Source organism: Anoplopoma fimbria, chromosome 5 (assembly GCF_027596085.1).
Source record: "Anoplopoma fimbria isolate UVic2021 breed Golden Eagle Sablefish chromosome 5, Afim_UVic_2022, whole genome shotgun sequence".
NCBI lineage: Eukaryota > Metazoa > Chordata > Actinopteri > Perciformes > Anoplopomatidae > Anoplopoma > Anoplopoma fimbria.
The window spans coordinates 9,550,764-9,574,319 of NC_072453.1; the positions used below are offsets into that span (position 1 = coordinate 9,550,764).

Here is a 23,556-nt window from a genome sequence, read left to right on the forward strand (position 1 = left end):
GGCCACTCATGTGCCACTTCCTGGATCCTGATAACACACACATGCTCACCTCCACCTTTCCTCCTACACACACACACACACACCTATATATACATCCTGTGTATGTTTCATTGATCCGTGTGCTCTTTGCATGTGTTCCACGCAGCATATGCACATCTGGCGCTGCATGTTTGCTCGCTGAGGCTGAGTGCTCAGCTGTGATTAGGCAGCTACAGTACACGGTCAAAAGTTTGTGGACAGCTTGGTGTTACACGCATATCTGATGGTTGAACTTGGCATTAGGAAACTGTGAGTATAAATCTTCTGCTTAAGGGGGCAACAAATCAGAACAGATCAGAACTTTTGTTTTAAACGTTCAAAAAAAGGGGTCTGTTTACTGGATACATTTAAAAAGTGGCAGAAAGGAGAAAATGTATTTTCCTGCCATCATAAGATTACTTCACTGCTAGCTGTAGCATCTTGCACTCCCTGGGTTTTGCACACATCACAGTGTGCGGTGCCCCAAAGTTGGTCCATTTCTCACCAACTCACAGTAAACACACAGATGGAACGTAAACTATAAACCCACGCCACACGTGAAGATTGACCCGATCCCAATGTCCCCCCTAAAGCCTTAAACCCTGAACCCTCAGGGATCTAATTCACAAAAAGTCAGATAGAAAGAAGAATTAAAGATTAAAGCTTTGTTCTTTGACATCAGATATGGTTGGAGATTCAAGTTTCTTATAACGGTTCTCTCATCGTTACTTCGGCTCAGTGAGGAACATGAAACAGGACTCACGGTGCCTGGAAGAGATAGACCCTCCAGTCGGCGGTGCGCAGGTAGAAGACGTTGGGCCTCTTGCTGTAGTCCGAGGCCTTCATGGCCAGAGAGTGGTGGATGGACACGGCGTTCTTCAGGTCCTCCTCGGTCAGCTGTTTATCCGGCCGGTACTCCCCCTGGAGAGGCAGTTATGAAGAAGAAATCAACGCTCGGATTAACACAGAGGGGTCTGAACACTTATTAAAGTTGGAGCGCTGACGAAGAGCATGTTTTTATTGGAGGAGAGGCGTCAGAGTAAAAACACTGCATTGAGTCTCTGATCTAGACTCTGGATGGACAACATCATGACTGAGTATTAATCTGTACCAATACCAAAACAATACATTTTGTGATCCATGTTTTGACACCACACTATATGTAAACATAGAAAAAGATTGCTTTCACGATAGAAATATAGAACTTTTCTCTGACTTTTGTTGAACAAACTAAGATTTTACATTTAAAGCACAGTTGTACTGCTCGTTACATAATCATGACAACAAATAAAGTATTCAAAAAGTCTTGGTGAAGGGTTAAGTTGCTATAAAATGATTTACATTGGGTGTTTCTTGCATTCTTTCCATACTAGTGCTTGCACAATTTCTTACATTTTAGAAACAAAAACAAAACATCATCACTTCGAGGAATTAACGTGTTTTTCCTACATAAACTCTTTTTATCAAAAGAAGCCACATCCTGCTTCTAAAATTGGCAGCATTATGTTTTAATTCAGGATAAATCTAATCCAAGATCAAGTGAACAAGACATTTAAGTCTGAAAGGAAATTTTCAGTATATGATAAGTTTGTTACTAAAGTATTGAGCCAAAGAAAACTACGTTGTTACGACGGGCTCATTCCTCAAGCTGATGTTGTCTTTTAGTCCTCATTCAGGCTGAAACCAAGGATGTTATGTCACAGCACTTTTTAGACGTGTAAACAGGAAATGGGTTCAGTAAAGTGACTTCCTTTGAAAGTAAAACATTTTACGGATAAAATGTCAGCAGTTGACCTGATTAAAAAAAAAAGAACATTTTGAATCTCCATCGCGAGGAGAAGAAGTTTGTTGTTGTCATGAAAAGTAAAAACAGAATGTTTACGGAGATGCATCACCTGTTATTTTAAAAGGTTGAATAATAAATATCAAGTAGCTGTTACAAAATGCTTCTCACACAGCCTTTTAAAGTATTTATACATAAAACATACTCTGTATTGACGTGAGTGACTTACTTTCTGCAGATAGAGAATGAGTCCTTTGAGGATGGCATAGAAAGTCTTCCACCCTCTTTTCCCTCTCGGAGCTGAGAGGAAAAGAAAACGTGTTATTATTAAACCTGTAGTTTTGGACATGAGCCCCTTTTGAGGAACTTTACCCCCCCAGGACCAGGAACTTAGGATGGACCTTAACACCCCACAAAAAGGCCCTGGTCAGCTTAAGCTTCTAAATTCACTAGAGGGGTATTTACCGACATACTTTATATCGATGAGGAGACAGGAAGTGTATAAAATGCTGACTCGCATCTGGGTTTTAGGATTGTTTTGCTGTTTCCTAGAACAAGAGTGAATTTTGCAAATATCAAAAGTAAGGTCTGAGTCTTCGTACTTCTCTTGCCGTCCGAGTCGGCGTGGACTTTGCGGACGAGGAACCCGTTCTTGTACAGATGCGATCCGGACGTCTGCGTCTCGTCCGTCAGCGTCTTCCCACCGCTGCCCTCCCCCTTCACCGAGCGGGAGGCGGTGGATTCACACAGGCTGTCCCCCAGCTCCGAAAACGACTTCCGCAGCTCTTCCTCGTCGCTATGGAGACAACAACAAAAATAAATAAGTAAATAAATAATACGAAAAACAAACAGATCCCATGGTGATCAACACTTATGTGTCATGTCTCGTTAGCAAACACATCATCATTCATCCTGTCGGCTTGTCACAGCTCGGGACGAGAGGACCACAGATTTCACAAACACTTACTGGGAAACTTTTTCTATTTTTCATACAGAACACATGAGTAATATCTAACGGACACGGCTGGCGTCTTTGGCAGAGCTCTTTGTTGCACCGAGCATCATGAAACTGCCTTCAAAGCTTTAGTTGTGTGTGTGTGTGTGTGTGTGTGTGTGTGTGTGTGTGTGTGTGTGTGTGTGTGTGTGTGTGTGTGTGTGTGTGTGTGTGTGTGTGTGTGTGTGTGTGTGTGTTTCCTGAGGCGCAGTCTCCGCTCTCTTCGATCAAAACGAACCGAAGCTAAAGAGTGACACCTTCTCTCTTGTTCCAGCTTTGAGGTGAAAAACAGTGATGCTTCTTTGACTCAGAGGAAGCATCACTGATACTCTTCCTCCTCCTGAAGCCTCACAGAGGGGAGGACGAGGTTTCTGATGCTCCACACACTCTGGAGAAATCTTTTAAAACTTGCAAGTTGTCACTAAAACTGTCTTTTAAAGCTAACTATGTCCAGCAGTATTTGATATTCAAACAAATATGAACACAGTCACATTTGTTATAGGTAATACAACAGATAATCTATAGGCCAATATGGAAGGGAAGTCCTTAAAATGTGAATGAAAAATGTATCAACATGATCCAATCAATGTTGTGATACAAACAAAAGCTTGCAGTTTTTTCTCATTTTCATTCTCATTTTCAGTTATCAAATCCAGACTTTTTCTGTGTACTTTTGAATTATGGTTTTATTGTTTAATGTTCTTTGAAACTTTATTATTTTTCATTATAATTCAGAAAATAGAAATATATTAAATAGGAGGTTTGACCCATTTTGCTGGACTTGAATAATATTATTTTCTTTTTTTCATGGGATTTGGTTTGAGATTTTGTCCTTTAAATCCTGATTTCTAAACATCTTTTTGTGTTTATTTTCATTCTGTTTTAATTTAGTTATTCCCCTCCTATTCTGATTCTGTAGTTCTCTTGAAGTAGAACAGGTAACAGTTATGTCCTGAACGTTATCTGCCGTACATTACTTTGTATTTGGGTTTTATTTACACATTTATTTCACTGAGAATCTATTCTTCCTATTTGTTAAGGTGCTGATTTATTGGTTTTCTTACATCTGGTAACATCGCTGAAAAAGTAGTCCGGAGAAAGAAACAGACGATCAGATTGTAAACAAACCTGCAAGTTATTATTTGGAGCAGAAATTAACTTTGACCTTCCGCACTTATGAACAAAGTTTACCTGTGAATATATCAGCTACAATACATTGTTATAAACTGACATATACTTTAATTATATTTTTTGATATTACGGTCTGAAAATGGAGCACTGTCCTGTCTCAGAATATAATTTAATTAATCAGACTCCGTTCTTTATTGAAGTCAGTTTTCAGAGTTGCTGCTGGTGGAAAAGTTTTTGAGCCCATCGCTCGTTAGAAACCGACTCTGTAAATGAGCTCTGGTTCACTCTGTGTGTGTGTGTGTGTGTGTGTGTGTGTGTGTGTGTGTGTGTGTGTGTGTGTGTGTGTGTGTGTGTGTGTGTGTGTGTGTGTGTGTGTGTGTCCTTTATGTTTGTCTCTTCTAACTTTCTCCAAAAAGTTAAAAGTGAATTTATATTATTGTTTTGATGATGAAAGCTTTTTGTTGTAGTCTGTGTTTTTTTTAACCAATTATTTTACGTCTATCTATCTACTAGGTCCTCTTATTTATTTTTATTCTGTTGCTGTTTCTAAACCAATTTTCATATATTTTATCGTCCATTTTATTTTATCTAATCGTTGACTAGACCTTCTTATATTCCTTGTGTGTTTAATTCATTTTATTACTGATTTATTAGCGTTTTTTAACATTTTATGATCCATTTTTGTTTATATTTCAATTTATATTCTATTCTTATAGTTTTTTTTTATTAGTTACATGTTTAATTAATTATTTTACTGTTTTATTAGCATTTTTTCTTTGTATTGTATGGTTATCATACAGTATTTCTATTCACTTGCCTGTTGAAATCCTGATAAACTTCTGTTTTTTTGTACAATTAAAGATTATTAAATGAATCTATATATCACAGTATTGTCTATATTACATCTGACAGACAGACAATACTTTCTATACACATTACAACAGCAGTGTTAATCCCATTCTCCTCCATATAACTCCTCACAATGTGATTTTAGAGGGATTTGTGACTTTAGAGGTTGATGGATGCTTTAGGCAACATCACCGTGTGTCTCTGCTCCGCCTGCTGAGGCAACACGGCAATTCCACTTGTTACCTCACCAGGCGGCACCCATGCAAAAGTTCAGCCCGAAAATAGAAAAATGGCCGGATGCCGAGCCCCCCCCCGAGACCACGCTATGAGTAACCAACAGAACGTAACAGCAGTTAACCCCGAACAGGAGCCAGAGAGGGAGAGAGGGGGGGAGAGAAAAGGGAGGCAGAGACAGAGCCAATGAGCATCTAGCCTGTTGCCTGGTAACTGCTGGGCTGCCTGAATCCCATTCTACACAGAGACAAAGTGGAGAGGAGATGGAGAGAGAGAGAGGGAGAGAAAGAGTTAGTGAGAGAGAGAGAGAGAGAAAGAGTGAGTGAGTGAGTGAGAGAGAGAGAGAGCGAGAGGGGAGACAGAGACAAAGCTGATCCTTCGCTGATGGCAGAACATTATCCACAATCATGTGAGCAAGCAGAGGAGAACAAAGGAAAGGAAACAAGAGGAAATTAGAGAAGAGGTTGAGAAAAGAAAAGATAGGGAGGAAGGGAAAGGAGGAGAAGGAAGAAAGAGAGAGGAAAGGAAAGGAGGAGAAGATAGAACGAGAGAGGAAAGGAAGGGAGGATAAGAATGAGGAAGGAAAGGAAAGGGAAAGAGAAGAAGGAATAACGAGAGAGGAAAGGAAAGGAAAGTAGGAGAAGATAGAACGAGAGAGGAAAGGAAGGGAGGATAAGAACGAGGAAGGAAAGGAAAGGAGGAGAAGGAATAACGAGAGAGGAAAGGAAAGGAAAGGAAAGGAAGAGATAAAAGTATGAGAGAGGAACAGGAAAAAACCAGTGAGGAAAACTGAAGAAAGGAAAGGTTAATAAAGAAAGAGAGCAAAAAGGAATGAAAATGAAAAAGGGAACAGGGAACAAAGGACAACTAAATAAAGGAAACGAAATAAAATTGAAAAAGAAGAAAGAAAAGAAGGGAGTAAAGGAAAGGAAGCAGAACGAAATAGAAAGGAAATTAGAAAAATGTAATTAAAAAAGGGGAGTGGGGGAGAAGAGGAGAGAGGAAAAGAAAGACAAATACATGAATGAAAAGGAAATAAACAATAGAAAACAAAAGGTGAGGGGGAAAAAACAGGCAAGAAAAAGATCAAAGAAGAAATGTTGAAAAGAAAGAAGAGAGGAAGTAGGAAAGGAAAGGTGCGTTGATGCAATATGAAGAAAAGACTGAACAGGTCGACCAGTTGAAAGAAATGCATGCTGGGTTTTTTATGCTGATGTTGCTGCTTCAGTGAGGAAATAAGAGAAAGAGGACATTAATTCATCTTCATACTCTCTAGAGTTTAATGAGGCTGGATATCGTTTCTAGAGATAAATGTTGAAACCACAACTGATTTTAGCTGAAGATACTTTCATTTGAGAAAAAGAAACTTGTTTTTCACTTTACAAAAGAACGTGAAATGTTTGAGAAGTTAAATTGGCAACATTTCGATTGAAATCTGGGACTATTTGATTGAATTTTTAGTGAACAACATCAGGAATTTTAGCATTATTTAAATGCCAGCTTTCAGTGCTTGACAGGTTCCAGTACTCAGGTTACAGTACATTTACACAAGTACTGTACTAAACGGGAGTTGAGGTACTTTTACTAGTAATAGCAGTAATTCCATTTCATGCTACTTCATACTTCTGTCTTCTATTGTTCTTGATACAACTACCCTGCAGTATATAAATTATTAATATAATCTCCACATTTACCAGCTGAAACATTAAAGTGATGAACACATAAATGCATAAATTATGCATAATGATTACTTTTATTTTTTGGTATATAAGTTTATGCTAGTACTTTTTGAATACAGGACAAAGTACTGATGTACTATTGTTTAATATGATGTGATGTAAGTAAACGGCTCACTGATAATCAGCTCCATTTAAATGAATAAACAAGCAGAATGAGAGAGATGATGGAGCAGATGGGGTCCCGTCTGTTTGTTTCCCCGTCCCTCGTTCATACTTTGTTCTACATCTACACCCGTTTTATGTCCACAGATCTCCCTGCAACTCCGACTTGTTGCGTCTCTCTTTCAGCACACGTTGCCCTCCAACACCAACACCACCACCTCTCTCCCTGCACTCTCCACCCCCGCTGCTGAATGAGGAAGCATGTGTGTGTGTGTGTGCTGTGTGTCTGTGTTTGTGTTCGAGTGGAGAACATGTGGGTGCATCCAACTGCACCGCCGAGAGCGTGGCCGAGTCTTTTTTCTCTGTGGGGGTGTGAAATAACATCCATCGCTGTTTTTTGCGCTGTGTTTAAGTACTGCATGCCCACACACACACACACACACACACACACACACACACACACACACACACACACACACACACACACACACACACACACACACACACACACACACACACGTTATGAGATGCACATGCCAGATTTCACACATATATATATAATCTGTATTCATGTGAAGGCAGCACATGGTTTGTTTTAGTGTCTGTAATCACACCTCTATCACAGGAGAGTTTGACTGGACTGGAGAGCCTAAATCTGGCTGTAAATGAGTCAATCAATGCCGGTTCGCTCTCTATAAATAGAATAGAATTTTTATGAAACTGTATTTCTTCTTTGTAAACATAATCCAGTTTTCCTTTTTCTTTCTTCCTTTTGTATTAATTTGTTGACCACTTAAATATTTCATATTCTAATTCAAATATTACGCTATTATGCTACGTTGTTACGTTCCGTTGTTACGTTGTTACGTTGTTACGTTACGTTGTTACGTTCCGTTGTTACGTTGTTACGTTGTTACGTTACATTGTTACATTATGTTGTAAGTTATATTGATAGTTACGTTGTTAACTATTTTTTGTTAGCTATGTTGTTAGTTACGATGTTAGTAGTGTTGTTACTTTGTTACGTTACTTTGTTACGTTTCTTTGTTACGTTTCTTTGTTACGTTTCTTTGTTAGCCATGTTGTTAGTTACGATGTTAGTAATGTTGTTACTTTGTCACGTTACTTTGTCACGTTACTTTGTCACGTTACTTTGTCACGTTACTTTGTCACGTTACTTTGTCACGTTACTTTGTTACGTTTCTTTGTTGGCCACGTTGTTAGTTACGTTGTTACATTATGTTGTTACTTAACGTTGTTATGTCGTTCATTGTTACGTTATGTTGTTATGTTATTATTTCAACACAAACCATGATCTTTTTTCTAACCTTAACCAAAAGGTTTTGTTGCCTAACCCTAACAAACCTTTCACAACGTTAACCACATGACGATTACAGCGTGATACAAAGCTGATATTTAAGGTAACTTAATTTAGTTCATTTATTTTTGCTTTAGAAATGTTGACATTCAACAAATCCACATGTTTGAACAAATGTAAAATGCCAGCATTTTTCCTGGTGACTGGGTTTGTGTAGCATGAAGGGGACTACAACAGCATTTAATTCTTTTTCTTTGTGCACCGGAACACAAAGACAAATTGTGTGTGAAAATCGAATTGGCAATGAACCTGTTTCTATTTCTGAATATAATAGAAGAGAACACACACTTTGTTTTTCCTGTGATTACAATCTGCAAAATGCAAACGCACAAACCAGCCACGCAAACATTTTCCCAGGCGAGACGTGCACAAGGACAAAACATAAAGCAGCGTTTGCTTCCTCTGAATCAATACGCAGCTGAAGTGTAGCCGTCACAAGGTGTCGGTCCTTGATCTTCATCTCAGTGAAGAGAGAGTTAGCAAGTGAAAAAAATGTCCTCTGTGTGATGAAATATGCATCAGCGGTGTGAACATGGTGGCAAAAGTGACACTGTGCTTCGGCTTCACCGTTGGGTTTTCAAAGCAGAGACAGAATTCACTCAATGATTTGACCGGATGAAGTATTAAAAAAATGAACTCCCTGATCTTTAATCCATTTTTGTTTGGATTCTCTCTTTGCTCTGTGGTGTTTACTCTTCTTAAATAACGGCATCTTATCCGTCCCCGTGCGGACTGTTATGCGGCTGCAGTGTTTAAATAGCTGTCTATATGTCAGCGGAGATGTTTGAACTGGATTGTCTGCCTCTCTGTGGATCTCCTCCTCGATCCTCTCCTCTGACCACTTTTGCTCGGCTCGCTTCGGGAACGCTGCTGCAGCTATTTTTGGAGAGGTAGTGGGAAGCTGTGGTCACACCTTTTTACAGGATGCAGGTAGAGAGCCATTTAAATTTAGTGTCTCTCTTAAACAATGTATTTTTGTGTTTTTTTTCTCCTCACATGTACAGAAGCCAACAAACATGCAAATACATTTCCAGTGTATATGTGCATACAGTATCCATCCATCTGTTACTGTGTGTGTGTGTGTGTGTGTGTGTGTGTGTGTGTGTGTGTGTGTGTGTGTGTGTGTGTGTGTGTGTGTGTGTGTGTGTGTGTGTGTGTGTGTGTGTTTGCTGCTGAGAGAACACAGGGAAGAAAGAGCAATGCGGTAGCTATGGAGTCGTATCCATGGTGCCGTAACTATGGCAACAAAGCTTGGAAAGCGAGTGACTTAATTGGCATCTCCGAGGCGCTCTGGAACTGTGATCCAGAATAGCAACCCTTGACACACTAATGTTTTCTTCCACATGCCAGACAACACTCACGTCATTAATGAGGTTGCTAACAAGTTAATCAATATCCCTTATTGTTTCCTGCCCTTCAGGACAATGTGTTTGTGTGTGTGTGTTTGCGTTGGTTTCAGTTAATTGTTGACGGGGGAAAGGACAGAAACAAAGTCACAGAGGAGGAGAAAATGAAATGAATGACGTATAAGGACAGACACTACAGGCAAAAATATGATGTTTTTTCATGCACTGGACAATTTGAAGTGTCTTTCTTCAGACTAGTAGAAAGAAAACATCCAAAAATACACATTTAGGTGTTTATTTTACTGCTTTGTCTATTTGCGTCTGTAGATTTCTCCTAAATTCACCAAAAGCTACCATTAGATAATGCCTCATTTGCATATTTAAACATATCATTTCAAAAAACTTGTAACACAACAAATGATTGTCTTAATGTCAGTAATGAACTGGTGAAGTTTCATGATGATATCTATTAGTTAATGTTTTTACCCTATTCACCTGTAGTGTCTCCCCTTAAAGGTGTTTCAGTTAATCGTTTATAAGGAAAAGGACAGAAACAGAGGAGGATAAAATAAAATAAATGTAGTTTAAGGTGAATAATATAAACATAAAATGACTTACAGAGTCCATTGCAGCTTCTGGTTCTTGATTGAGTTGTAGAGAGCCTGCAGGGGAAAACGAGAAAATCACATTTTCAGACAAATATGTAGCAGCAACGGTCAACTGATCTAATCTTTCAGGATCGGTGGGCAGGTGTGTGTTGTGTTGATTTTCTGTGAAAGCTGCACAGTAAGCAAGACGGCTTCATTCAATAAACTGTACTCAGAGAAATGTCATCCCTTTTCACGCTGCTCGAACTGCCCTTTTGCCGGAGCTTAACTCGTTTTCTTTTTGCCAAACAATCCATCAATCATCCAATCAGAGAAACCACCACAACATCAGTTACAAAGCCATTATCTGCCGAGCAGCCGGCCTGTCGATGGATGGACCGGCAAATCAATCGGCCCGATAAATTATTTAGACTTTGACGCTAACGCATCGACCGGCGTGAAGCAAAATTAAGTTACAGCTCAGGAACATGAAGACGAAAAAAAACAAACCCATAAAACCTCAAACCATACAAAGACAATAGTGAAAACAGACTTCTGAGTGGGGTCATACACTCGTCTACTCTAAAAGAGCTGATCAATTAGTTGATTAATTAACTTGTCAAGAAGAAATAAAATGTCTATCAGCTCAACATTTGCAATTTTTCTCAGTTTTATATTTTAAAATAACAAACAAGTTGATCAACTTTTGGTGTTTAGAGCCGGTTAATGTAAAGCTACTTTTTATATATTTGTATATTTATGACATGAATATAAAGTAATGACAACGGATTACTGATTGTTTCAAACACCTTTCTAATGACTGTACACATTAAATGACTGTACTGTGCATAGTTCAAATACACTATATTACAGTAGAGTACTTTAAATATAAACTATAGTCAATCATCGCCTAATAAATTTAATTTAAGTTGTGTATGAAAAAACTCAAAATGAACACTGTAATCCAACTACTTTATTACTAAGAATATTATTTAAACAGCAGTTGTAAAGGGAAGATTCTGTCATTCAGAAGTATAAAGTTACATAATAGAAATACTAAACATATTTCCTGTAAAATCAATTGAGAAACAGTTTATGGATAACATCACCAGACAGGAGTGTCAGTTTTTGGCAAATCCATCAAATGAAATACCTGATAAATCAAAGTAAAACTCATAAAAATCCATATTGCCATAAAACAGTTCTGCTCAATGATTTGCAGCATCCGTCAGATTCAACCAGACATACTCTATTACAGTAGAGGAACCGCCTCCTCAGTATAAACGGCATGTATGTTTATTTTCTACAAACTTTATCTAGGTTATCTTGTTGTTTCTTTGTATTCATTCCAACTTGTTTGTGATTTCACGTCTTTTGCACCAGATTTATTTTTTTATCGTTATTTTTCAGGGTCATTGTTTCCACTCTCTGGAGAAAAAGCCCTCTTTTACTTTCATTATCATCAAAATGTATCAACCATAAAAAATAAAAAAAGTGGCAGCAGGGAGAATAAAAGCGTTTAATGAGGAAGCTGGAAGGCTTTAGAAACGCACCACAATCGGCTTTGACTTCCTCAAACTCAGTAACGACAATAAAGACGTGTGGACCAGACAGCATGAGGCCGTCACACTTTAAGACCCAGATGGAGGCCGCTGACAGGCAGCAGTGACAGCAGAGGTGATGAAGAGGACACTTAAAGGCTCTTCATCACCACATTGTTCACCTTTGAATTCCCTGCGGACCGGCGCCATTCGTTCTCTCCAACCACGACCATAATTGACCCGATCGAGGGGGAAAGAAGAAACCTCGCTCTCAGCTAAAATCGATCATTTCCCATTACGTTCCTTTGATCGAAGAGCTGCCCGCTAATGGTCTTCACTGGGATTCTTGCTGTTTAAGACTTCCAACTTATTATGAATATGATTTTGTTGCATTGTGACTTTTAGTCGAATGGAATTGGATTTATAATGGGGTTTGATTCGGCGTGTCTAATCAGGTTCATTCCCAGAGTTTTTCTAATCAGAAATACTTCCATGAATATTAACGATCATCCAGCCTGGACCGTTACAGACTTAGTTCTGGTTTCCAAACGTCCCACTGTAAATATCTTAGCATTCAGACTAAATGTGCTCATACATTTTAATAATCAGAACAGAAATACAGCTGAGCTTCTCAGAGTCGGCCTTGTTTCAAAGTGGAAGACAAACTGCTTCTGTAGCACAAATCTGGTCAACATCAAATATTAACGGAGTATTTGTAAGCTGTACAAAGTTTACTGATGCGCCTTTACAGCAACAAATATCCTGTATACAGAAGTCCATCATGTATGAGGGAGGAAAATTGATTTATTTTCAAAAGATGTGGGAATAAAACTAAAATGAATGTGTACTTGATTTATCCTGCAGCCAAACATTATTTATGTATGAAATATCAATTAACATGTAAACAGTGAGTAATAGAGCTGTGGCTAATTATTGATTCACCTGCAGAATATTTTCTCAACAATAAAAACTTTGGCTTGAGTACAATGTAAACCCATCTGCGTCATTAATAGACTGTCAGAGCAACTGAGTATAAAGAGGAAGAGAGTCCACGTGGGAGGAGATCGGGAGGAACAAACACAGGACTTTCAACCAGGAGACCACTGTTGGTCTCCTGGTTGAAACGAATCAACGTTGACTTATTTTACCCTAGTTCTGTTACATAACTTACAGAATTAGGTACCCTAACACGACTTAACCAGGGACTTTGTTGCCTAAACCTAAACAAAAACTTTTGTTGCCAAAACCTAACCAAGTATTCGTTTTGTCAAAATCAACCCAAGTACTTTTGTTACCTACACCTAGCCAATTACTTTTGTTGCCTAAACCTTACCAAGTATTTTTGTTGCCTAAACCTAAAAAAGTACTTTTGTTGCCTAAACCTAAACAAGTATGTTGGTTGACTAGGCCTACTTTGGTACTTTTGTTGTGTAAGTTAACCTAAAAACTTAACTTTTACTTTAGAAGTTTATTTTGAAAAGAGTGTGTGAATATAATAAGCAGAAACTGTACGTTTCTTGTGAGCACAGAAGTTTATTTTGAAGAGATGCTATGCTAGTGTCAAGCAGAAAGTGACACGGCAACCATGCAACATCCCAAACTGTTACTAAGGGCTACGTAGAGCGCTGTAGTTAGAAATGTAAGGCCCCTGAACAAAGGGTTGGTCATTTGATGGGTTGGGAGTAATAAATAACGTGTCGCACATATGACAAAAAAAAGCAGCTTTCTTAATGACGTTTTTTAATGGTGCCGCACGATACCATCTTCTGTCGTGAGACGTATTCCTTGTGATTAATGTATAATTATGTATATATTTCTCTATTTTACCCAAGCCAACATGGGGCAGATTTAGTGTAAGTGAAAATGTGTTACAGCTGAGTTTATTCCTGAAGAGCATTTTTCAAAAAAAGAAAACACTCCTTACTGTAAATCCTAAGGGACCACAACAGAATCCACAGCAGAGGGACTCTGTGGATTTAAAGATAGAAGTCTAAAGAGGAAGGTTTTTAAAAAAAAAAAAGGAAAAGAAAAGATGGAGGTGGAGTACAAAGTCAGAGACATTCAGTCTGGAGGCTCTTTGAGACAAGGATGGATGTTCGTCACCTTCACCTACTTGCTTCATCAACGTCACCGAGTGGCAGAAAATGAGAGCCATTAGCCTTGAGTGGTGGCTTTACATGACACGCTGTACTGAGCTGGCAGTCAAACGCTCTACACTCCATATGTGGACGGTAAATCAATGATAAATATAATCCTAGTTTCAGATTTTGAAATGGTATAATGGTTTGTTGTGTGAGGATTATGAGTTAAATAGCTGTGGCTGCAATGAGGAATCCACAATGAAACCCCTACAAGACCAACTATTAATCAATATCATTTGGGGTAAGATATCATTTGTTATGACACGTATCTTTCAATGTTCAAATGAGAAATCAAAACTCACCTCATCAAAACTGCTTTTAATGTCTGACTAATGCTGTGTGTTTTAAGATTTTAGTGTGGTTCGATACCCGGCTTCGGCAGTCGATGTGTCCTTGGGCAAGACACTTAACCCCAAGTTGCTCCCGAAGGCTTGCCATCGGTGTGGACTGGATGATGAATGTTAGTTAGAGTCTGATGGTGGCACCTTGCATGGTCCTGTCATCAGTGTGTGAATGGGTGAATGATATGTAATATACTACTGATTGTAAGTCGCTTTGGATAAAAGCGTCTGCTAAATGACTGTAATGTAATGTAATGTAATGTAGTGTGTAGCTTTTAAATGTCTGTAAAGCGTCTTTGAGTACTCTGAAAAGCGCTCTATAAATAGAATGTATTATTATTATTATGATGAAATAAAGAAAGAATTATGAATCTCTGAGGATTTCTTTGGAAGATTTGGACCAGCAGCACTTGTATGATGATAAACAATGTGTCTGAATGACTTTTGAGAAGTAAAAGTCAAATGAAATAAACCCAAATGGTTTCAGATACCTTCCTCCTCTTTCTGGCCTGCGGGTGATTCTGTCCGTCCTGAGCCTTCCCCAGCAGGTCGGGGAACACGAGAGGTTTGAGGGAACGGGAGCGCGGTGTCCTGGGATAACGGAAGGGGTCCATCATGCGGAAGTCTCTCCCGTAGCGCACGGTGCAAAGAGACCGGGAGCGAAGGCGCCCCGCTGAGTGCAGGCTGTTCACTCCGATCATGCTCCGGAGAGGCTGAATATTCAGAAAAAAGCTCCCCCAAAATGATTCAGTCTTTCATTTGTTTACAAGTCCTGCATGAAAATTAAAGTTGATTGCAAAAAAAGAAAAGTGTGACGGTCTGATCTGGAGTCTGATGTGCCAACAGCCGGTGATCAGCGGTGACAATCAGCAGGAATCAAACCCTTCAGTGTCTTGATCAACGCCCACCAGGCAACACCGGGGTGCCCACATGACGCTGAATTATTGATAAGGCAGCCATGTATTATACATGTACAGACACCAATCCTTCACAGCTTCTCCTCCAAAGGTGACCGCTTAATGTCGCTCCATGGAGCGGGTTTGACGCGCGTAATTTCTCCGGATGACTTGAGTGTGGAGCTGAACGGAGGTCTCCAAGCCTTCTGCCAAGTTAACCCCAAAACCCAAAAAGGTGACACCTGTCCAGCTGCCACCTTTTTTAGCGACGACACAATCTGTAAACCTGCACACACACACACACACACACACACACACACACACACACACACACACACACACACACACACACACACACACACACACACACACACACTCTCAGATGGTATGAAACACTGGCAGAGGTGTGAGCGGACAGCCAGCGTGAAACAGATGGGCGACAAAAAAGAATCAAGAAGTATATATAATAAAATAAATAAAAAAAGAAAGAAAGAAACACAACAGAATGAATGCAAATACACAGTTAGGTTAAAAGAAACACACAGACATGCGCGCAGTAGAGGGAGGAGAGGAGGAGAGGACGGCCGCCTGTCGGACTTCAGAGAAGAGAATCCAAAGAGAGAGATGGATTTCGTCACAAGCACCCCCCAGCAAAAAATACGATGTAAATGAAAGAGAATACTGTGGATTGAAGAAGGATCAGAGATTGGACACTGAACGTCCCTGTTGCTCCCAGAGTAAAATGGATCCCATCAGTGTGACTGTCAGATCATCTCACTCCCTCTTCCTCCCGATCTCTCTGTCCATGTGTGGAGGTCCGCTGTCATGGTTATTACTCCCCCACCCCCCACCCCATCTCCCCTCCTCCCACCCTCCCAAAAACCCCTTTTCCTCCTCACTTCTCTCAGTCTGTATTTTCTCTCAGACTCTCGTTAGGTTTCAGTGTCTCTCCATCTCCTCATCCATCTCCATCTCCGTCTCCATCTCCATGCCTTCCCCTCGTCTTTGCGTTTGGGTGTCTGGGTTTATCTATCTGTTGCAAACGTACAATCCAGCGTTCGTCCTGCTTCCCTTCTCCCTGCTGCTGCTGCTGCTGCTGCTGCTGATGATGATGATTTTGCTTCTGCGGAGGAGGAGGTGATGGAGGAGGAGGAGGAGGAGGAGGAGGAGGAGGAGGAGGAGGAAAAGAGAGCTGGCTGCCTGAATCGCAGAGCGCAAAACGAGGCTGATAGGGACGGTGCTCTCCCTCTCTCTGCCTCCCTCTGCCTTCGCTTCGTTGATGCGTACCTCCCTCCATCCCTCCCTCCCTCCCTCCCTCCTCTCAGTCATCGCCAGCAAATCACAGTCTGCCTCTTCCACACACACACACACACACACACACACACACACACACACACACACACACACATGCACAGAGAGAGGCAGGCGAGGTTACACACACACACATGCACACATTTTTTTTTTTTTTTAAATATACTCGCAATGGCAAATTAGTATTCAGTGGTGGTCTTGCAGGAGAGACTGGTAAGGTGAGAGGAGGACGAAAACATGCAATAGATAATAGGCAGCGTGAAACGTGTGTGTGTGTGTGTGTGTGTGTGTGTGTGTGTGTGTGTGTGTGTGTGTGAGAGAGAGAGAGAGAGAGAACCACACACACACACACACCACCGCAAGGTAAAGGAATAGTTCAACGTTGGGACGAATGCAAATGAGTGAGAAAGGAACATTAATGTCAGTTTCATGTCAGGGTGCATGTGGTGAGCTTAGCTTAGCATAATGGCTGGGAGCAGGGGGAAACAGCTAGCCTGGCTCTGAACAGAATTAATCAACATGTTGTTGTTTGTTTTCACTGTCACACTAAAAGCAATGTTACAATGTTGGCCTTTTACGTCCTGCAAACCAGGGATACGTTAAATGATGACGTTTCTGCAACTAAAAATGGTTTCCTAAATATGTTTCCTATCAGCCTTACAGAAAAGCACAATGCATTGTGGTTAACAATGTGAAACGATTGGTTAGGTTTAGGCATTTAACTAATTTGTTAAGGTTCGAAAAAAGATCATTGTTCGTATTAAAATAATAACGTAAGATTAAAAGGTATCGAGTACTGATACCCAGCCTTAGTTACAACTTATCAACTGTAACAACATAACAGGCGTTCATAAACAACAACCAGACTCAGGTTACGTAACAACGTAATGTTACATAAAAAGCATAAAGTCAAAGTTGGTTTTGCATGTGACATGGACAGCAGTCTCCTGGGTGAAAGTCCTGTGTCTGTTTGACTCACCTACCCACCCTACCCTTAGTGGACTTTCTCGCTTCTTATACTCGTCATCATACCACGTAAACGTTCAATACCGGCCGATATACAACGTCACTTACTCCTTGCGTTGCTCGTTGTACTACGTCACTTGCTCTGACTGTATTATAAGAACTATTCCTATTGGAGTCCCGCTGAGTCTAAGTTTAACCTTCATTCTGCTTTTAGCTCCACTTTTGGTCTCAACCATCTCCTAACAAATATATCTCTTGTCTTTTTAGCTGTTAAATGCTCCATTATGTTCACCAGCTAGTTTATTGCTGTTGTTTACTAGAGCCAGGTTTTAAAAATTCCTCTTAATGATTCAAACTACCAGAAAAATAAACAACAATGATTAAAATGCGAGCAGGAAAGAAAATTTAGGGGACGGAAAAAACTGAGCGTGTGACACAAACGTTTGCTTACCAGACAAATTTATGGGGCGTTTCCCCGAGAGAAATCAGTCAAAGAGAAATATTGACTAAGTGAGTAACAGGGATAATGTGAGCTATGTGATTTAATGACCGTGCCAATCATTCACCACAGAGTATTGATCGGATTGATCTTTACGTCTATAGTAAAAAGAAAAAAAAAAGATCCAGAGCTCACTTTAACGACGTTATCCTAAATGTCAAGTCCGCTGTTTTAAAACGTAAGATGAAGTGATTGTTAGACTTTCTTCATCAAGTGAACAGTGTTGTGTTAAAAACAAAAGATTTTAAAATATTTAGTGTTGTGCTGCTCTGCAGTTGACTTTATAAATATTGAGTGCATAATGTTTTTCTGTATCGCAAGATAAGCAAGTCTAAATATTAATAGATTTTTCTGATTGGGAAAAAAATCAAAGAGAGATCATAAGACTCAATGAATAGTAACAAATGAAGTAAAGAAAGTTTAGGATAATAGATGAAAAACATGTGGAGGTAAACTCAGTGTACCTAATGGAAGTACACTGCGGTAAATCTGCTCCGCTGACCAATAACAAGCCACCTCGACAGAGCTGACCTTCAAATGAACGGAGAAGCTATCATAGCTTATTAGCTGTGTTGCACAATTTCTACTGCACCTCCACTGTCGGAGCACAAACTGTTACACAAAAGAAGAATGGTTTGCAGACACTTATGAGAAAGGAGTTGATGGTACAAGGTCGTCTTTTGATAAAAAAACATACCAAAGTAACAGTATTTCAGTATTATCAGCCAAACACACTTAGTGTTCTTAAAGTAAAAGTACTGATTGATCAGTAAAGTGTTTTACTATTATATCTGATTTTTCTGGTTTAATATTACCACTGCATTAATGTTTATGTTGCGTTGTAGCTCCTTTATATCCTGTCGTCTAGTTTATACTACATTAATCCATCAATTCTATAAGATCATCATGTGTTTGTGGTCCTGTGAGAACCACGTATCTCTAAAAACAGCAAACAATCTGTTTTAAGCTCTGTGACGATGCATTTTCCAGCTGACCCAAGAGGCTTTTTAAAGAGTTTATTTATCTGAAGAAGTAGGAGGATTTTCTCAACACATAAAGGAAACACGTCATCCTTCAGTTTATCACAAACATTCAACAGCAACACATCTGGAGATACGAGGTTTCACCTGGACAGGACTCATTTCAACCCTTTGAAGTGTAATTCTACTCTGTTTTCTATTTCTTACTTGTTGTTTTTAATATTTAATGTTCCTAAACCTTTGCATAATGAACATGTGTTTGTTTGAGACCAACTGACAGACCCCTCCTAGCCTTCCTGCTCTTTCTCTGCGTCTTTTTCTAAATTTAAAAACATAATAATAAAACTTTTATGGGTGCAGCGACTGAAAAACCTGTTCCTCCCTCATGACCAGCGTCTGTCTGTTCGAGGTGGACACGATGGAGAGCTGTGACATCATCAGGAGGGAAGAGAAAGGAACGTCAGCGAGTCGGGGGAGGGGGGTAAGTGGAGCTGACCTTTAACCTGCAAATCCCCAAAACAACCTGCATCAAGACGACAGCCCGTTACAGGAGCAGGTAAAAAGCTTCAGAGTTAGTTTCTGTCACTGTCTGTCTTTTCTGTCTTGTTGCTTGAAGCTTGAGTCCTAAGAAAACTGCCAAGGTGCCTCGGAGCAAAGCACTTAACCCTGACTTACTCCGACGAAGCTGCAGCCGACTGAACGACCTGCTCGCCAAAACAACGGTGAAAATCAAAGTATCTGTGGTGTTTTTTTTTCGTTATCTCGTGCCCTCTATCAGTTTTCCCATCTGCTGTCAGTCTCTCCTCCCACTCAATATTTCACATCCTGTCTAAATATCTCCCCTCTCTGTCCCTCGTGAGAGTCCAGACAGCTCGGGGGAGAGAGAGCGAGAGAGAGAGAGAGGGGGGGGGGGGGGTATCCTCAGCCTCTCCTCTCCGCTGACCTCAGCAGCTGTCTCTTCTTCACACTCTGTCTTTCCTTTTCACTACGTCTCGCTCTGCCCCTTCCGCTTCAGTAGCACTATTTCTTTTTTTTTTTTAACTTTTTATCTTTAGAGTTAAAAAAATATGTGTGAGATTTTGTAGCTCCGTCGGCGTGTGTTTTGCTGCAGCCTTGAGGTGTTTGGTTTGTGTTTCAATGCAGAAATCAATCATTTTAAAGGATAAATACTGATTGAAAATTTGAGGTTTCTGCTTGCCACAGGCTGTATGATTGACACACAAAATAAATGAAAACATAAATGGTCTCAAACTAGACACCGCAAGATCATTTCCTGATGCTCCTACCACATTTGGAATTTTTTTTTAAAACAGCTGCGCACTGTAGTTTTTACCAAACAACAGGAGGAAATAGTGCATTTGTAGGGGACTATTTTACAGCGGCGGATGAATCCACATTTGGTGCTATAGTGAGTTTTTGTGGCAGCAGGACTGTGTGTGTGTGATTAAGTCAGAATAAACTAGAGTGTGTGTGTTCATGGTGATGGAGGAACAACAGTGAGGATCATTGATGTGTGTTTATGGAGGTCTGTGGCTCAGAGGAAGAAGAGATATCACACACAATACTTGTTAGGAGATACAGTCGCTGTTGGTTTTGGTTTCTAAATCTAAAATAAATGGTTTATCTGGAGCACAGAGAGTTTTAAAAGAAGACAATTCATCATTATTTCATAGAGTTTAATGTGACGCATGAATAAAGAAACATTACTCCACTACACATGAAGGGCAGAATGCTCCATGAGGAAGAGGAGAGGGCAAACAGAAGTCGTTCAGCTCCGAGGTGAAAATAGCCCAAATGTTTTGTTAAAAATGGATTTTTCTGCTGAGTGTTGGAGCAGCTCTCCTCAGAAAGGACAACCAGATCCTTCACTTCAGTAAAGTACTAATACCACACTGTGAAAGTACTCTGTTACAAGTAAAAGACCCTCATTGAAAATGTTACTTGTAGTTAAAGTATTAGAAGAAAAGTATCATCTATTATTATAATACTATTATTTATTATATCATTAGATTATTTTCACTCATACGTAATTATAAAAGCAGGGTTTATGTGCAAATAATTATATTTTTTTATTATGGATTAATCTGCTGATAAATTTCTCCAGAAATGGATTGATTGTTTGGTTTGTAAAAATTGTGAAAGATAGTGAGAAATGTTAATCACACTTACTCAGAATCCGATGTGACACCTTCACAATGTTTTTTAGGCCAAACCTCAACTTAATTAAAAAAATATTAAACATTAAAAGGAAAAAATATTAATTTGTAAAGTAACTCAAGCTGTCAGATATGTGTAGTGCAGTAAAAAAGTACCATTTTCCCCTCTGAGTAGTAGTGGAGTAGAAGTAGAAAGTGGCTTTAGAAGAAAATATTTTAGTAAAGTACAAATACCATCCATCCATCCATTTCCTTCCGCTTATCCGGGGCCAGGTCGCGGGGGCAGCAAGCTAAGGAGGGTCCTCCAGACGTCCTTCTCCCCAGCAACACTTTCCAGCTCCTCCTGGGGAACCCCGAGGCGTTCCCAGGCCAGACGAGATATATAATCTCTCCAGCGTGTTCTGGGTCTACCCCGGGGCCTCTTACCAGTTGGACGTGCCTGGAAAACCTCTAAAGGGAGGCGTCCAGGAGGCATCCTGATCAGATGCCCGAGCCACCTCAGCTGGCCCCTTTCGACGCGAAGTCGCGAAGACCCAACAAATACCTCAAATTTGAATTTAAAGTACAGTACTTAAGCCCTGAAGAGATTTGAGTTTGTGAACCTTCACAACAAGAACGTAGCTGCTTCCAGACCGACAGCACCGACTCATTCGAGACAGATTTCTTCTCCCTTCACTTACAGAAACACATATAAGTCATCCGTCTCTTCCCTCATCCGCGATCAATAACATCAGCTCACCTAATTACTGTTTGAAGAGCGGCGGGTTCGGGGCGTCGTGATTGAGCCGTACAACATTTTCATAATTTTCAGCAGAATTTGTTCTCCTGCTCTAATGCGGGCTGGTAACCTACTTCAGTGCATCATTAGCTCCCACTTCAAGCTGTAAGCCTCGAGCGGTGCTGAGGAGAGAGAGAGAGGGAGAGGGAGTGAGGAGAGTGCAAACCTTTGCATCTCTGAGCCTCACAATAAAAGGAGGAAAGTTTCCTCTAAAGCACCAGCTTGGGCCGCCGGCCAGAGCCCCACATTCTGCAGGGAGCTGCGGTAGCTGAGTTTCCCATGCAGGCTGCTTCAGAGGAGCACGGAGCGGTTATGAAGGCTTAAAAGATTATTGTGGCATTGGGACCACAGGGTCTTAATCATTTCTTTTTTGTGGTAATTTGCCCAAACAGTCAACCACTCATCAGTTATGGACGCATGAGCGCACACTGCAGTGCCTAGAAAAAAAAAAACGCTGACAAAGTCTGACTGAATAGTGAATAAATAAACGACAAGAATATAGAAGTGGAAAAATTACGCAGTGTGTCTTCTGGCTCATATTACACATATTTTACCTGTTTTCACTGGTGATGCAGTTCGACATCCCGTATATATCCTTCAAATACATATTCTTGACCCTTTTGTCTGCTTCTCTCTGGGATAATATTGATTCAGTTAGTGCAGTTAGTGACAGTGTGGGCTCCATAATGCGTTCTTTCATACTGACACTTGCTATTTTGAGTCCATACGTGCGTTGAAGTAAATGAGTACAGTGCCCTTTGAGTTCCTAGATGATGAACTCATAACAGATAGCAGACGGGGAACGACCACAAAACTCAGCTGTAGTGGTTGCGGTTGCTCCGGTGATGCAGCTCTATACAAATAGCAGCAAACAGGTGGAACGCACAAGCAAGAAAAAGTAAAAACCTGTTCATTTTGAGTCCTTTTTAATATGATTGTAGCTCCAAGTAGTTGCAATTTGCCATTAGAAAGAAGAAGAAGAAGAAGAAGAAGAAGAAGAAGAAGAAGAAGAAGAAGAAGAAGAAGAAGAAGAAGAAGAAGAAGAAGAAGTGCACAACAGAGTGTTCAATTTGAGACAACCCCACCCTGTTAAAAATTCACACACTACACAGGTAAGTACATAGTCTCTACACAGTGTACTACATGGAAGTATTCTTAAGTACTTGAGACACAGTAGTTGTTTCTCCCTGTTTCATGAATTTGTGCTAAGCTAAGCTAACGGTCTCTCTGTTGTAGCTCCATATTTAACCGGCAGATATGAGACTGGTCTTGATCTTCTTATTTAACTTTCAGCCATAAATATAATTTCCTCAAATGCCAAGCTATTTATTTTAATATATATATATCCTTTAAGACTTTTGGTAATGCTGTCCATCATCTGTATTGATAATGATAACGTGGCACTCACTAAAGTAACTGATTAGATCTGTGGAAGTGGCAACAAAACATCAACAAAGTCCAAGAAACACGGGCAGTTACGAGCACATCGTCAGTTTAACCTGAATTTGGAAGATTTGGGTAATAATGTTACAGTTCCTCTTTGTTTTCTCTTAGAAATATGTTTGGTTAACCTGGATATCTGACCAGTCTTTTCTTTTCTTTCCTTTGTCTCACTTGTTTATACAGATGTCACCGTGTTTCCAGATTAGTTCATATCATTTTATTAGAAGATAAGACCCGGGTTGTAATAAACCAGAATCATCCTGCACCTCATAATAATGTCAGAGACAGGACTATATACTTTGCATAAAACAGGTTTGTGATCTAGAATGAATGGTTTACTGGG

At 40.0% G+C, this 23,556-nt stretch overlaps 1 protein-coding gene across 1 annotated transcript in view; it reads right to left on the reverse strand.

Moving 5' to 3' along the window:
* LOC129091120 (PH and SEC7 domain-containing protein 1-like) overlaps positions 1-23,556 on the reverse strand; it is a 42,652-nt gene that overhangs the window by 2,377 nt on the left and 16,719 nt on the right. The window contains exons 8-11 of the mRNA XM_054598602.1: positions 10,193-10,236; positions 2,404-2,597; positions 2,031-2,101; positions 782-939 (exon numbers count right to left, since the gene is read on the reverse strand). Coding sequence (XP_054454577.1) covers positions 782-939; positions 2,031-2,101; positions 2,404-2,597; positions 10,193-10,236 — 467 coding nt within the window. The remainder of the gene's footprint in view (positions 1-781; positions 940-2,030; positions 2,102-2,403; positions 2,598-10,192; positions 10,237-23,556) is intronic.